Source organism: Natator depressus, chromosome 7, assembly GCF_965152275.1.
Source record: "Natator depressus isolate rNatDep1 chromosome 7, rNatDep2.hap1, whole genome shotgun sequence".
Classification (NCBI taxonomy): domain Eukaryota; kingdom Metazoa; phylum Chordata; order Testudines; family Cheloniidae; genus Natator; species Natator depressus.
Window position 1 is genome coordinate 81,911,895 of NC_134240.1, and position 16,568 is coordinate 81,928,462.

Below are 16,568 nucleotides of genomic sequence, written 5' to 3' on the forward strand. Positions count from 1 at the left end.
TGGATCTTGTTTCAGGTATTGGTTTTATTCGTGGCACTGTTCTGGTCTCCTTTCAATGTGGCCTGAACTGTTCCTGCTGACCCCCACAGCCTCTCCAGGGGTGCCTGACACGTCATTCTGGGATGGAAGGCAGGAGGATGCTGGGAGAGGATTGAGGTCTTTGAGTGGGTGAGAAAAAGAGAAGGTGCACAGCATTATACACCTGTAAAGCCTGGGATCTAGCACAAGGGCCAGCTGGCATGTATTTCTTGAACTGCAGCTAGCTTAATATTGTGATGGCCAAGGTCTTGCCTGGATCATATATGCTATATAGACAGTGAGGAGGATAATATTCAGCTGTTTGGAAGCTGTGCTGCATAACCTGCCTGTATAGAGGGTTCATGTCCAGTTGAATGGTAATGCAACATTTCCTTCCAGGTATTACCAGGGAATCATACTTTTCGGTGAACACATGAGGTCAAGCTTAGCACCTGATCCTCCTGTGGGGAGCCCCATGCAGACAGACCCCAATCAGGATTGGGGCTTTAGTGAAATTGGGCAAGAAAGCCTTTGTAGGAATTGTAAATGATAGTTCTAGACACACTGGCATTTTCTCAGCCATCATCAACTGCTCTGCCACTCCTTGCTGGTCTGACCTGTCTTAATGGGGAGAATTACTTGCCCTATGCCCTGACTGAACCATTTGGCCTGCTAACACCAGTCTTCTGCAGCTTTTTGGATCACATGACAAGTTACTTTTGCTGCTTAGCTGTGGCATTACCAGGCAGCGGGGAGATGGCCTGTAGGATCAGTTTGTGATTTTTGGAGCGAAGTGTTGAATGAAGTGTTAGTGTTCACACTGCAGACATCTTCCTTTATCACAGTGGAAGGAATTCATAGTGCCCCAGTGTATAGGATATGTGTGAATCACTGCAGACATTTTTTCTGTTGCGAGGGCCCATAATGTGTACATGTGCCCTGCCATTTGCTTGTTTATGCATATTCCCAATTGCTCGCAGTCACACACAGATATACACACAGACTTATGTGCATGCACATACACACGATCATGGATTTGCATATTTGCAGACGCACATACTGACATACATCTGCCTGCAGATATGCATACATGTTCACAGACACATACATACACTTTCATACAAAGACAGACACAAACAGGCATGCATGCACCTGAACAAACGAGCAAGTCCATACCTACTTTACCGTTCAAGGAGTACAGCCATACATAGCCATCCCTTGTCCACCTGTCCCAGTGAATGAGACCTGCTCGTCCTTTCTTCTCCAAGCTCCGAGCACTTGGGTAAACCTTGTCCTGCTGAGCTTTTACTACCTGCCTGTTCTCTCAATAAACTGCAGGGCTGCATTTAGCAAGTCTTTTACTAGCTATTAAAAGATTACACCTCCAGGGGACCTGTTTACTATTTGGAGTCTGTGTCCAGCAATTTTGAAATTTATACCCTTTACGAGCATTTGTATACAAGCTCATTAATAGATCTGTGTGAAATTCACAATTGTTGTTTCACAAAGTTTGGCACAAACACTTTCACTGGTGTCTCCTTGTGGCTGAATTTTATTGACAATGTTTGTAAAGTGGCTATTTTAGCAATGGAAAGACAGGAACATGTAAATTTTCCCATTCTCTGGGCAAAATCACCCTTTCTCTAAAAAACAGGTCCATTTCTGTTGTGTTTGCTGTTGCATTCATGAAGTGAAGACAAAGTACGCTGGAGGCAAGAGCCCTTGTTACCCTTTCAGCTGACCCCTAACGAGGAGTCCTTGTGGCACCTTAGAGACTAACAAATTTATTTGGGCATAAGCTTTTGTGGCCTAGAACCGACTTCATCAGATGCATGGAGTGGAAAATACAGTAGGCAGGTATAAATACACAGCACGTGAAAAGACGGGAGTTGCATCACTGAGTGGGGGGATCAGTGCTAACGGGGCCAATTCAGTTCGGGTGGATGTGCCCCATTTCCAACAGTTGACAAGAAGGGGTGAATATCAACAGAGGGAAAATTACTTTTTGTAGTGCTAACAAGGCCAATTCAATCATGGTAGATGTGGCCCATTCTCAACAGTTGACCAGGTGTGAGCTAGATGCTTGCTGGGGATGGGTAGGTTCCAACACTTCACTGCAGCATCTTCCTTCACTGGTTCCAGGGCTGGCCATAGGTATGCAAGGCCCTGAGCAAAGTGAGACAGAGCGAGTGGCTGTCTCCATTCCATCAATTACCCAGAATAACCCAGGCTGCCTTCCTCCCACTGCCTCTGAGCTGCAGCTAGTCCCACCATAGATGCTTGATTATGGGTGAGGAAAAGAAACAGGGTGGAGCACAATGATTCTCTCTGGTTTGTAAAGTCCTCTTGGGTACCTGATGATATTTCCCATATTCATTTTAGCCTTTTCTTTTCCCTTTGATGGGTGGTAACATTCCTCTCTATATTTCTGATGGATTTGAAACCAACTTTTCTCTCCAACTCTGCAGTATTGGAGATAGCACCAGCCCTTGTGCACACAGCTCTGCTACCAAGGTTTGCTAAACAGCTGCCGCACAGCTCTCCTGACTGGAAATGAGCACCTGCAACTTCCATTGGAGTGAATGGCAGTTGAGTGCTCAGTACCACTGGGGTTGAGGAGGGCGACTAGCTCGTGTTTAAATTCTTGTCAGCAGAGCAGTTTCTATTTTCATCCCCAGATCTTATTTTCCCAAGTGTCTTCCAATGTGTTGACTCTGAGCATTGTTGCTACTGCTACACGGATAAGGAGAGCAAGTCACTGCCCCAGGGGAGCATGTTACACAGAGACTCTTACCAGCTGCTGCATCTGCTGCTGTTAATGTCTACACTTCTCCCGCTGCCAAAAATAACAAGTGAATAAATGCCAGACACAGGAGATGCCTTTTTGGATTCTGCTCCATTGTGTTTTTAATTAAATAAGTCAAGTCAACCACCTTCTAACCGGTTACAGGGTTCACATTCATTTCTGTGCACAGAAGATTCAAACTAGAGTACTGAGTACTCTCCTCAGAGGATGTGTGTGTCAGCGCTTCCAGCGGCTGGCAGACCACAGTGGCTCCAGGAGTGTAACAAACCCTGTGTAACATCACTGCCATGGAGCCAGGCAGGCCTTTAAGCTAAACCCTCGACACAGGGCCAGTAAGAAAATAGCTGGACATTGGTTTAGCTGTTAGTTTTGTAAAAACCCCTAGGTGGCAGCACAGAGTTCTTCGCATGGAAATAAATAAAGGAGGGATGCTGGACTCCCTTAGGTGCACACTTCCAGCTGCCCAAGGAACCCCATCCCAGTGCATTTCCCTTTGAAGCCTATCTGATGCCCTGGCTGACCCTCCCTTGCCTCCTGTCCCCTTGGATTCCTCCCCACAATGTGGACAGCCCCTGCCGCTAAAGTTACGTCTGCTTTCCCGGAGGAAGGCGTTCTGATTTAAACACATGGAACAGCTCTCCTGGGCTGTGTGATGTCAGCCACTGGAGAGGGCCAGGCGCCCGAGATTCCTCCCTCTGAGCTGAAAAGCAAAGACGGATGAGAGGAGGAAGAAGGGAAGGAAGAAAACAGCTGAAGTAACAAAGCTGCTCTCCATTTTACAGCCTTAGGAGCACAGATGGCAGTTGTGAGCCTTCCTCTCACTGCCCTGCTGGGGTGACACGCAGCATAGCAGCAAGTCAAAGGCTCCATTCAGACCCTGCTGCCAGCTCCTTCTCTTTCTCCATGCCTCTTCCCACCCGAAATGTTAGTGAGTGAAGGGCCCTCCCCCCATGAACTAGCCTGATAGCTGGAGGTTGCAATGCTGCAGTAGGGCAAGGGAGCTGGGGTTCAGGAGAGTACGACAGGCTGGCTGCATGCAGTGCTTTCTTCTAGCATCTGATCCTGGTCCCTGTCCTATAGGACAGAGAAGGGGAGAGAATGTGTAGCTCTATGGAACACAGCAGAGAAAGAATGTGGTGTTAGAAACTTCCCTTTCCGTATCTAATAACTGGAACACAGTCTCTGACCTTGGCACATAAAAGGACTATTCCTCTGTCTCTCTCCCCCAGCCTGAAGATATGTTCATGGAGTTAGAGAGAAAAAACCTTTAAATAAACAAATAACTGGTGAATGACTCTCTTGTGCTTGGGAAGGTCAAGTGACTGGCTGAGCAGAGAACTGATTCCCTCTGTCTATCCCAGGGCTATGTACAGAGAAGGTGGACATCCAGCGTGATTCCCATGAGCTGCTAATGAATTCAGCCCGGCCCTGAGGGACTGCTCCTGCAATGAGACAGAATTCCTGTCTCTAGGCCAAATCCTACCCGGATTTAAGAACCACTGAAGTCAAGTGGGATTGCAATAGGTGTAAATCATGGCAGGATTTGGCCTTCCATATCTAGTCATATATCCCACATTCATCTACCAAATAACCTCAGCTCTATTGCAACCTTCCTCCCCATTTCTTAGGATGAGAGGACCTGGTATCAGCTCCCACCTGTGGGGGGAGGGGGGGAATGGATAAACCCCCATATTTACTTCTCATTATGTACAGGTCTGATTCCAGATGGGCTCCCCAGAGGCCAACAGCCACTCTTTTATGCCACTGAGGCATGTATCCTTTCACTTCCTGTGCATTTCTGTGTTTTCCCAGGCCATAAAATTATATCCAAAGCCTTTGTCCTGTCTGGGATTTATTGTGTGTCTCAGGGCTAGTCTACACTAGAACGCTACAGCTGCACTGACGCAGCTGTGCCGCTGTAGCGTGTCTGGTGAAGATGCTCTCCCGTCAGCACAATAAAACCCTCTCCACAAGGGGTGGTACCTATGTCGACCCAGCGCTGTCCACACCGGCGCTTAGGTCAGTGGAAGTTATGTCATGCGGGGGTGGGGTGGCTTATTCACACCCCTGAGCAACATATACCGACATAACGCAGTGTCAACAAGCTCTCAGCTTGTGAAATGGGCCATCTGAAAGGCTGTCATTTTAAAAGTGCTACAAATAGTTTCATGTCTTATACAGCCTGAGTTCACCAATTTTTGAGATTTTTTTTCAACCATGCTTTCCTTAAAAAATAAGAGCTATTTTCCTCCCTCCTGTTGCTGTGTGAAGCCCCCTGACTCCCCCAACAACAGGGAACAGTGAACCTAATCCGGTTCAGTTACAGAGTGTGTAGGTGTTAACTTGTAACAACAGCAGTTAGCCGTTTCGAGACAGAAGTGTGATTTTTGTTTGTTTCTGAGTGTTAAGAAAACAGACATCTCAAAACAACAGCATTTTGTTTGAAATCGTAACTGTGCTGCTCTGAGTTTGTTTACCTTTTTTCCATTTCTTGGGATATTTCTTGTCTGCCTGTTTTTGGGTGTAGCTCAGACTCCCTGCTAATAAAATATTTCCCCTCTTTTTCATATAATAAATAAATAAATTCCCCTTGCAGTTTACAATATTAAACCCTCCATTCTCTGAACGGTTCTACATGTTGCAGGAAGTGGCAGCCTCTTTCCTGCCAGATTGCAGCCCTTGTAAACAAAAAAAAATAAAAATAAACTTTGAAAAGCACAAACAAAACAAACAATAGCAAGAATAACGCCTCATTTCATCAGAACCAAAGTGCTGGTTGGAGCTCCAAGTAAACACACTCTTTCCTACCGACTGCACCAGGACCGTTTCCACTGGGGGCTCCCTCCTGGAGCTGGCAAAGTAAGTTTGATCAAGAAGTGATGTGGATCTGATCCGTGGTTACCCTGCACCTTGGTGCTGATCCAAAACCTGCCAAAATCAGTGGGAGTCTTTCCATTGATTTAAATGGGCCTTGGCTCAGGTCCACTGGGTGGTCATATTGCGTAAATCATAACCATTTTGTTTTGGGGACCTTTTACAGCCACTTTATACTGATGCAAATTATGACACAAGGTAGCGGGCAACTGCAAATTGGGCCCCTTGTGCTGTACCTATAGCTCTTGTTGTCTTGAGTATATTGAAGAAATGCTTCAGTATGCATTAAGGCCCTTTTGCTGGAAAGCACCTCTATTCAGGCCAGCTCTTATGCACATGCTTAATATTAAGGTGTGCTTAAAGTTATGCCATGCTTAAGTGCTTTCCTGAATTGAGGCCTAAGTCTGCTACCTCTCCAAAGATAAACAAATTATAATACAAGATGTGGCAGTTAGAGGACAGATTGTGAATATTAAAGAAAGAGAAATCAAAACTGATTGTGTGCACCAGAGGGTCTGTGAGCTTGAAGGAGGAAGCTATTGTATATTTGCCCTTTATGGTTTATATACCTATAGATAGTAATTTAAATGTGCTCTTCAGTGGGTGCAGAGTTTGGGTTTCACAAACAACTCCACCTGTGAGTTGCAAGGGCATACACAGAAAAGCCCCCACTGAAGCATGTATTTGTTAATTTCTTTTCACTTCTCTAAGCTTCATTTAGCCATAAGTAATTCCTTGAAAAACTGTAAAGATGTAAAGGTAGTTTAGGCCCAAAATTTAGGGATAGAAATTTTTTTATTTTTATTTTTTTACAAAACCTGCTATTAGTCAATGTTTTCATGATTATTTTTAAACTCCATTGGAAACAGTTTCCACTTTTTGTAGCAACATTCTCTTTGCAATATCTGCAACCCAAACACTGCAGAATTGTGCTAGTACAAGGGAGCTGAAAAGTGAAACTGCCTGGCATAGGTGCTGGAACTGGGGGTGCTGCTGCACCTCCTGGCTTGAAGAGGTTTCCATCATTTACAGTTTGGTTCAATGGCTTTCAGCAGCCCCATTATAAAAATTGTTCCAGCACCCCTGCTGCCTGGTCTGTTTTCACTGGTTACTTTCTGCATCACAGTTTGGACAAACTGCATAACTAGTGTAAAATAAATTCATATCTTTAAAAAACTATTTTAGTTTAACAATATAAGGTGTTGTTAGTAACCCTGGGAGGGAGATGTGGATTGTTGCTTTTTTTAAAAAGAGAACTGTGATGTGGTGTGTACTCCACACAGGACTCAGCTGGGCTGGAGCAGGATAAATTATAAAGCCAGGAAGTTTGCTGCCTAACGGGACTGCAGGGAGACTGTCTGAGGTTTCTCTCTGGGAGCAGAGAGGAGGGGAGGTGAAAACCCAAGAGGGAGAATAAGCACCAGGGTTCTAACCCTAAAACAATGGTTAACCCCAGAGGAGTTGTGGGGTGAGGAAGCCCGAGAGAGCTAGGTGGGAAGAAGCCCAGGGAAAACAGCAGCAAGGGGTAGGACCATGCAGACCATGGCCACTTGTTACAGGGTTCCTAGGCTGGAACTCAGTGTAGAGAGCAGGCCTGGGTTCTCCTACCAGCCACCTGGAAGCAGCATGGAAGCACTGGAGAGGAGCTCTAGACAGCTGGTTTGGAGATTTATTTTGTTACCCTGGAAGGGGAGGACTATAGTGATCTGGCCGAAGGGCCAAACCACAAAAACAGAGCCCCTTGAGTCAGAGAGTGAGAGACAGCAGGGCATGCAGTGAGCAGTGGAAGGGGGCACTGGAGTTGGACAGAGCTGTTCCCCCAAAGTGACCAGGAGGAGGTGCCACCTAGCTCTCCCTGTGACAGGGACACTGTCCATTTTTTCTTTTTTTACATGGGTGAAGGTTAGGGGCATACACTATGTTAAAGTACACTGAGGACTGAGAATTTCAGCCATTACCCTGCATTTATTTTTGCATGTTTTTCTTTCCCTTGCTGATTTCATATCGGTTGCTCAAACAGGGGTGTGCTCTGGCACAACAATGGCCATAAACGGGATGTGCCTGGATCCCCCTCCTGCATTAGCGTCTCCCCTATGCTGATCACCCATGTCAGCAACAGCTTACTCCGTCTACCTGCTGTCCAGCTCCAGTTTACCAGTGCTCCCAGGCCATGTCCATGGATCCATGGGAGATTAGGGGGACTGCTCGCCTGCCCAGCTGTGCCCGCCCCCACCCTTGTGCATGAGAATTCTGATATTCTCTCATGCTAGTGCATGAGATTAGGAAGTGAATCCGACCACGGATGAAACTGACTGCCTAAAGTATTGATAAATGCACAAGATAAACACACTGAAAAACAGAGAAATGTCTCTTGCAATCTCTCTAAATTTGAATCATTTGTGACAATAGGAAGTAAAGATAAGTTCAGAGAGAAGTTTGTGTGTTGACAGTATCCCTTTAAATGTGATTTAAAACAAAACCCTGATGCTGCCCCTTGAAAAATTACTTTAAAAAAAAAAATCACTTCCAGCTCAGATCTTGTTCCATGTTTCTTCCCTGAGGATGTATTTAAGGATGAGGGGACTCAATGGGGGCATCAGAATAATGATGGGGCTGAAAAGGAGTCTGAAGACCTCTTCTGGAGTAGTCTCCGTGTTGCCCCAGGAAGAGATCAAACTCCAGAAAGCAAAAACCAAACCTAACTGTGGATTGGACAAGGGGTGAAACAGGCTAGGAATTCGTCTGTTGCAATCTGAGACCATCTCTTTCTGTTATGGAAACTATTTCTATTGCCTAATTTTGGAGGAGTTCCTACTTGCCTGCATCCCAGTCTCTCTTCTCCCCACTCTCCTACCATAAAAAGCTAATTGGTACAAACTATTTCCCTCTGCTTTGGGCAGGAGAATTGCTGGCAGCCTCCAACCAGCACTTCCAAAGATATACAAACAATAGCAAGGACAAAATATAAATACAATTACAGAAACACCTTGCCGCCCCCAGCCAAGAAATCTTTCAGTATCGATCTCTAGACACCAGCAAATGATCATTGAGGAACCCAGCCTCTGTGGTGGAAGACAAAACAGCTGATGGCACCTTGGAAGGAGACCAGTTGAATCCCCAGGGATAGAGAGCGTTGCTTTCACTTTCTCTCTCTCTCTCTTAAATAATGTTTTCATTGTCTCCCTGCCATCTCTCAGCTGCTGGTTTTGGTGTACCTGATAACAAGCAGCTGAGGTGGAAAATGCTGCACCAGTGCCAGTGATCACGGTGTGGCTGTTTGCTGGCTCTGCTATATGTTTTCCCAATGTCCTGGCATTTTGCTCTTCCGAGAGCATGGTCTGAGGGAGTGTGCTCACCCTTGTATGACTCAGTCACATCTCTCAAGGTTTAACAGGCTGTTGGTATATTTAAAGGTCCGTAGACATGCACAAAGTGTCCTAGACATGAGTGTTTGTCAGCGTAAGGCGGCAGCAGTCAGAATGGGAGAAGAGAGTTCCCCCGACTCCTCTCCCTGGGGATTTACTAAGAGGTTTCTTGGCAACAAACCCCAACCAAGTCCCTTTCTGACAGTTCCGTCAACCCAACCAAACACAGCTTAGTGAGGTCTTTAAGTTTGCCCAAGGCAGTATCAGTGCAACCCTCGGCTCCTCTCACCTCCTCGCTCATGCTTGGCGAGATGAGGGATTTTAAAGTGTACGAATATTTTTAAAACATACAATTCTCTCTTTGGATGTTTAGTGCAGAAATGCCCTTTGAAAGAAGGGTGGTGCTTGTGCAGAGAAGAAAGCTAAGAGGTGAGGTATGGAAGCTAGTACCTATTGCTTTGGTTCTCCCCACTGCCAGCTTCTGAGCTCCATTTAGTTTCAAAGGGTGGCCACATTATAATCCATCTAGACGAGCCAGAGCTCCTGGATATTACTGCGTTCCCCTGCTGTCCACGGAGAATCAGAAAGCACCTCGCTAGGATGAGGAGTGCATGGCAAACACAAGCCTTATAAACGAGGATGTGATACGTGTCAGCAAGGGACAGTGGCCCCTTTCCACTTGCCCTTTTCCTGCTTCCCCAGCTGTTCTTGTGCTCAGGTTTTTCTTTTTTCAGTCTAACCGTATGTTTCCGTATGGAAACCCAGCAATGAGGGATCTTACGTGATCCAGAAGGCCCTCCTTTCCTCTAGCAAACTGATGGATCTGTTTGTGAGGGTCTCTTGGTCGCTGGCCAGCTTGTAGCCAAACAGACGCATGGCTGGGCCGCAGACACTCTGCACTACCTGGGCCAACTTGAAGGGGATGCTGAAGCGCCACTTCTCGAACTGCTCCGAGGAGTTCTTCTGGGTGGAGTAGATGCCACTGCTGTCCTGAGGTGCCTGGGTGTTCTTCTGGATCCAGTCCTCCACCTGTTGGGTGAGGCTGATGCCAGCAAACTTGTACATCTCCTTGGCGTTTTGGAGGGGTGACCTAGCAATATCCTCATAGCGGATCAGCATGTAGCGGCCCCGCAGCCACGCTGGCTGCCTCAGGCCAAGTTCAGCGGAGAGGCGGATGCTCTCGCAGTTCCCCCGCAGCCTCTGCACCTCATCCTCGTTGAGGGGAGCTGCTCCTTCTGAAGCCCATTTTTTCCAGGTTTCATATTTGCCTGAGAAGGCCACAATGCGAGAGGCCAGCACTGCCCGGGGGTCCCGCACCAGCTGGATGATCCTCATGTCTAGACGAGGGTCTTCGACCAGGGGTCGTAAGAACTCCAGCTGCCGAATTCGCACTGTCTTGAGTGCCATGTGATTCTTGTGCAGGCAGGCTTCTGCAGCGAGGGTCATGTTGAGGGGGCCACAGCGGCGGTTTTTGCAATGGTACTTCTCAAAGACCTTCTTGACGAAAGGGGTGCAAACAGGGTCCTCGCACAGGGAGCGGCTTGAGCCCCGCCGGAACATATACGGGGTCAGGTGGTCATCAGGGAGCGGGGTGATGAAGTTCTCCAGGATGTAGAGGTCACAGAGGAACAGCTGCTTCAAGACATCTCGGTAGACGAGGGCCGACCCCACTGCATTTGCTCCGCCTGGCTCGAATGACACTGTCCTCTCTATGTGCCACAGTGGCTCGAAGAGATAGAAAATGTTGCCCTGTTGGTTGAAGAACTCTCCCACGAAGGAGGAACCTGTGCGGGTGGTGGCCATCAGGAGCACATGTCTCCGGGGTCCCTGAGCCACAGCAGGCTCCCTGGTCCCTCCCAGCTGCAGGGTGACATTCTGAAGCCGGCTCTTGAGTTGAGAGAAGGCAGAGTCCAGCTCGCTGAGGGACAAGAGGGACCCATTTTCTGACAGCACTAGGCCAGGGTCTGTGCTGTTGACCTCCATCAGAGATTGTGGGGCTTGCTTCAGCTTGTCTGATACCCTGCCAACAAAGAGAACAAAACCACAAACAATGAGGCAGTGGTTAAAAAGGGGGACATTTAGATTTTCACCTCTAAGCACCTGAATTCACCTTATTTCACCTGAGGCCTAACGCGTTCAGTAGTTTCAATTTACTCTCTTGTGCCCCTCTGTCCATATTGCAAAGCCAACACAGACTGGCACAACTGGCAGGCTCTTCAGGAGAGGTACAGTTTTGGAGTAGCAGTACGAGCTGCAGGTCGGGATTAATGGGCAGTGGCAGAGCTGTAAGGGAACCCAGGAATAGAACAGCAGGACATGCTGCAGGTCAGGACTGAGGTACTTTTGGTGTAACTGCTTAAGGGAAGTTTGCACAGCATACGTCCCCTCTATTCATCCTTCGTTTTCTCAACTGCTAACATTTATCAGCTTTTAAGAAAGAAAAGCCCTAAGGCAGGTCTAAACTGGAAACTTACATCGGCATAGCAACATCTCTCCTGGGTGAGAAAAATCCACACCTCTGAGAGATGTAGTTAAGCTGACCTAACACAGTATAGACAGCACTGTGGCCAGAAAAAGTCTTCCATTGACCTAGCTACTGCCTCTCAGGAACGTGGATTAACTGGAGTGAAGGGAGAACCCTCCTATCACTATAGTGAGTGTCTGCACTGAAACGCTGCTGCAGCTGCACCACTGCAGGTGTGCCACGGTAGCATTTTAAGTGTAGACACAGCCTAAATAAAAACCCTCCCCATTCCCTCAGTATGGGCAAGTTGGTCACTTCAGCTAGACACTTTGGCACCTCCTCACTTGCCATAGTCTACCTGGCTATGATCTTCTATGATGCCCATCTCCAGTGTATTTGTCTTGCGCATTCTCAAAGCATGAGTAATCTAACTATCCTGGGGGTCACTGGAGATAACCAGGAAACTAAGGCATAAAAATGTTTGAGTTGATGGGGGCAGGCTTTTTACTGAAAGTGAGGAAAGACCTGGAGGAACCAATGTGAAGCACTGCTGGGAAGAAGGCCTTTCACTGTGGGCAGTTTTAGTGACTGACTGAGATTGTAATGGAAAGAAGTGATAGGCATTAATGGGCTTCACGTTCCAGGAGAGAGAAATGTATCTAGTTGTAAATGGCTGGAAGGCTGGCTGCAGAAAGGTGAGGTGAAGGCTACATCAAGGATGAAGAGAAATCCCCTCCCAGTATAGCAAGAGCTTGCTCTCCCTTTTTTCCTACCTTGATATGATGTTGTTTTCCTTCTCGATAATGACAAGAGCTACAACAAACACCAGGAGAATGGCATACTTGCTCTTCATTCTCAGGCAGTGCCGCAGGTCCCGGATATCCTGGGGTAAAGCGTGTCCTTTATCCATGGGGAGAGACGGGGGAGTCCAAGGTTTTGCCTCAAAGTCTCTCCCCCTCCAAGGAGAATAAAGGAGCACCTCCCTGGCTCCTAGTGCTCTGCAGCTATCTAGAAGGCATCATCCAGTTTTAATACTTCCTGATCAGGCAGGTGACACCCTTGCCCTGCACTGAGAGAGAAAAGGGGAAGTGTTAATGCTGGGAATGAAAAGATGAGTTGCCTGAATAAAAACAATTTAAGAACTTAACTATTGCAGGGTCAGCACCTTTCATATGATGGATGCTTTAGTTAGATTTCAAGAGTTACACAAAATGCCGGCCCAGGGAAATCTCCATCGAGATTGCCCCTCCTCCCCTCCCCCCCCACCCCGAATCAGTGTGATATTTTCTCCAGTATCTGCTCAGAGGCTTTAATAGGACTGCACCACACAAACACAAAGCACTTTTCCTCCCTCTCACCCACTGCTGACTCAGAGAGTCAATAAAGCATCTCTTTACTTTCTCGGGAATTTAAGAGCGAGAGAGCAGGGCTCTATATCACGGGCCTGGTCAGGATCCCATTGCACTGTAAGAATAGGATTTCAAGTAACACTGATGATAATAATTGGCAATTCTCAATTTAAATCAAAACTCACTCCTGCCAAGCCCACAAATGCTACCCACTGCAGTCAAAAATAGTCTCACACCCCTCCCCAAGGCAGTAAAGCATCCCTAATGTTGTTCCTCTCTGTTTACAGTAGACTGTGTGCTCCTCAGGACAGCAACTGTGGGCTTGATTCTGATCTTACACTTGTGTAAATCAGGAGCAATTCCACTGAAGTCAATGAACAGGGGTGAGGTCAGAATCAGGCCAACATGTCATCTTCTGTGTCTTGTAGAGCGGTAAGCAAATGGTCAGTGCTTAGGCATAATGATAAAATGTAATACACTTTAGATAGTCAAGAGGGGCACAGGATTCATATTCACGATCTCTAGAAGCTTTGCCTGGCATCAAGCTGTCAATTCCAAGATACAGCCTTTAGCTATTAGAGCTCTTGTCCTCACTTTCATCTCTCCTGCCCTGACTGTTTCTCAGTAGTTTTAAATAGAAGTAGGACTAGCTGGCCCAGGTGACTGAGGATCCACCTGGGGACAAATTTGGATCAGGTCAGTAATGTCAGAAATCACGGCACCAGCGCAGCTGCTTAGCTTTTCTGGATAACAGCTGGCAGTATCCCATCAGTGAGGGTGGGTTATCGATGCAGACCCTCCCCCAACACAGCTTGCACTAAGTAGCACACATCCGGACAGTCTCAGCAGGGATAGCTCAGTGGTTTGAGAATTGGCCTTCTAAACCCAGGGTTGTGAGTTCAATCCTTGAGGGGGCCATTTAGGGATCTGGGGCAAAAAAAATTGGGGATTGTGCCTGCTTTGAGCAGGGGGTTGGACTAGATGATCTCCTGAGGTCCCTTCCAACTCTGATAGTCTATGAGAAGCCAAGGATTCTGAATAATTCACCCCCCATGGCCACTCTCTCAGGCCTGAACACAGGCCTTTCAGGTCAGGTTTGAGGCACCTTGGCAAACCCATGAGTGACAGCTTGTACTACTGGGGCTATGCAGTGCCTCTAGCCATGGCACCTTTCCTGAGAAACATCAAGTCCTTCCAGGGCAACTGTAATGCTTGTTCCCAGTGGATTTACTTTACTTTTGCAGTTGGGCATTTATCAAATGCAGCCGTAGGGGATCCTCATCTTTTCCCTCTAGGGACTGGCCTTTCTCTAAACACAGACCTTAAAAGCAAGGGGCCAAATTAACCCTTGCTGTACCTTCACTGAATTGCAGGGATGGATTGGTTGAAGTAGTCTACACATCTCACGTAGACAGATAGAAAGCAGAGGTCAGGGAAATGAAAAGCATCTCTGGGCCTCAGATATGGGGAAGCAGAGACAGCATTGCAGTGCACCGATAATGCTTCCTGTCACCTGATGACTATCATACTGTGGTAAGAGAGGAAGGTGGGGAGGGGGATTCCCTAATTATAAGTGAATCAAAAATGTCAGGACTTGATGTTTTGGAAACATACTACTCTGTTTAGTCCCTGGAGAGAGCTGCTCCTACAACCATGAAAACATCTGCTGTTCTCAACATCTGGAGAGTTGGTGTTAAGGGCCTGTAAACAATTCCCTTCTGCTGGATGAACAAAATTTCAACTAACAATGAGAGCAATAAAAACGCGAGGGGCCTCCTTCTCTTTATAGCCTCCATCCTGCTTGGGAGGAACCTCTGCCCCTCATATCTCCGTTCCCAAAATAAATCTTGTGGAAGAGACCCCTTGCTGCACTTCCCCTCTGGCAGCATCCCTCCCCTGCCCCCATCAGAGTCTCAGTTCCCAGAACTGAATACAACCACCTACATTTTAGGAGCACAGCTTTCCACCCCTCCAGCTGTTCATTTGCTGTGCCCTATAGGCTTCCTTGTGAACCACCAATGAGGGGCTGGAGAAGGGGGGCAGGATGACACAAAAGGGGAATCCCAGAATGGAACAGGCAAAGGAAGGCAGCCCTGTTCTCCTTCATCCTGCCAATGGACAACAGCCTTTACTCATTCTGATTTGTTGGAACAGTTCCAGATCCAACAAATTCTGTGTTTGAGTAAAGGCCCTGTTCCTTTCACACTTGCCTGTCAGGACTAGCCCTGGGAAAGAGAGAGCACCTGAAAGTGCCATCTCTTGACAGGCTTGGTGCAAATGGAATTCCTGTTACATTAGTCACCATTCCAGCCTGATGCTGTTGTTTTATGCTCAAGCCCCAGCCTGGGGGCAAGATATTTTTGGGAGGGAGTTTTACAGATTTTCAGCTATTAAAAGGAAACAGTGTGGAGAATCAAAGTTTTCTGTTCTCCTATCCTTCCCACTTGATTTCCTAGAACACAAACAGCATTCTCATTTCCCAAGAAATTTCACCAGTTCTTTGCCTGTTGTATAGACAAGTTCCTTTTGGGTTTTTAAGTGATCATTTAAAAATGCTTTGTTGCTAATTTAGAACTCAGTACCTGCACAGGGGCTGTAATTCATACACGTGTCCAAATGCATACTGTTTTGAAGAGCTGCGTATGACTTTTCTCTGTTGCCAAGACTTCAGAGACCTTTTCTATGGCTTCACTCTGACTAGGCTCACAAAGAGGTCTGTGAGACGCAGCAAACTTTTCAGTGAACGCTGGACCAAGTACTGGTTTAGTAATGAAACCCCCATACTTGGCAGATTTGGCTTGGGTTTAACGGGTTTCAGTACAAATGTGTGCGCAGCTCCAGTTGTGATTCCAAGCTACAGATCCATATGATCACAAGTATGAAGTTACACAGTACATGGTTCCTGCTTTGGATTAAAAGTACTTCTTAAAAAGGGCCATGCCTTTTAAGGTGATCACAAAACTTTTGTTTTGCTGTTGGTCTTTGAAAATCATTTTGTTTCTTTTTATTTATATATGGGTGCCTGTTTCCACAGTACAAACTGTCTGCCAGCAACACTCTTTCAATTCCCCACTAGTTAGAGCACTGCTCCCCCCCCCGCACACACACACATAGAGTGCTATAGATTTATGTATACCTTCAAATCAGCGGCACTGCTATGGGTACCCGCATGGCCCCACAGTATGCCAACATTTTTATGGCTGACTTAGAACAACGCTTCCTCAGCTCTCGTCCCCTAATGCCCCTACTCTACTTGCGCTACATTGATGACATCTTCATTATCTGGACTCATGGAAAAGAAGCCCTTGAGGAATTCCACCATGATTTCAACAATTTCCATCCCACCATCAACCTCAGCCTGGACCAGTCCACACAAGAGATCCACTTCCTGGACACTATGGTGCTAATAAGCGATGGTCATATAAACACCACCCTATACCGCTATTCCTACCTACATGCCTCCAGTTTTCATCCAGACCACACCACACGATCCATTGTCTACAGCCAAGCTCTACGATACAACCGCATTTGCTCCAACCCCTCAGACAGAGACAAACACCTACAAGATCTCTATCAAGCATTCTTACAACTACAATACCCACCTGCTGAAGTGAAGAAACAGATTGACAGAGCCAAAAGAGTACCCAGAAGTTACCTACTACAGGACAGGCCCAACAAAGAAAATAACAGAA

General features: G+C 46.9%; 1 protein-coding gene across 2 annotated transcripts in view; it reads right to left on the minus strand.

Annotated features, from left to right (window-relative positions):
* Positions 1-1,562: 1,562 nt before the first annotated feature.
* CHST3 (carbohydrate sulfotransferase 3) overlaps positions 1,563-16,568 on the minus strand; it is a 45,286-nt gene continuing 30,280 nt past the window's right edge. For both annotated transcript variants that reach the window (XM_074958918.1, XM_074958919.1), the window contains exons 2-3: positions 12,301-12,596; positions 1,563-11,083 (exon numbers count right to left, since the gene is read on the minus strand). In XM_074958918.1, the coding sequence (XP_074815019.1) occupies positions 9,841-11,083; positions 12,301-12,437 (1,380 nt within the window). In that variant the 5' untranslated portion in view covers positions 12,438-12,596 and the 3' untranslated portion in view covers positions 1,563-9,840. The remainder of the gene's footprint in view (positions 11,084-12,300; positions 12,597-16,568) is intronic.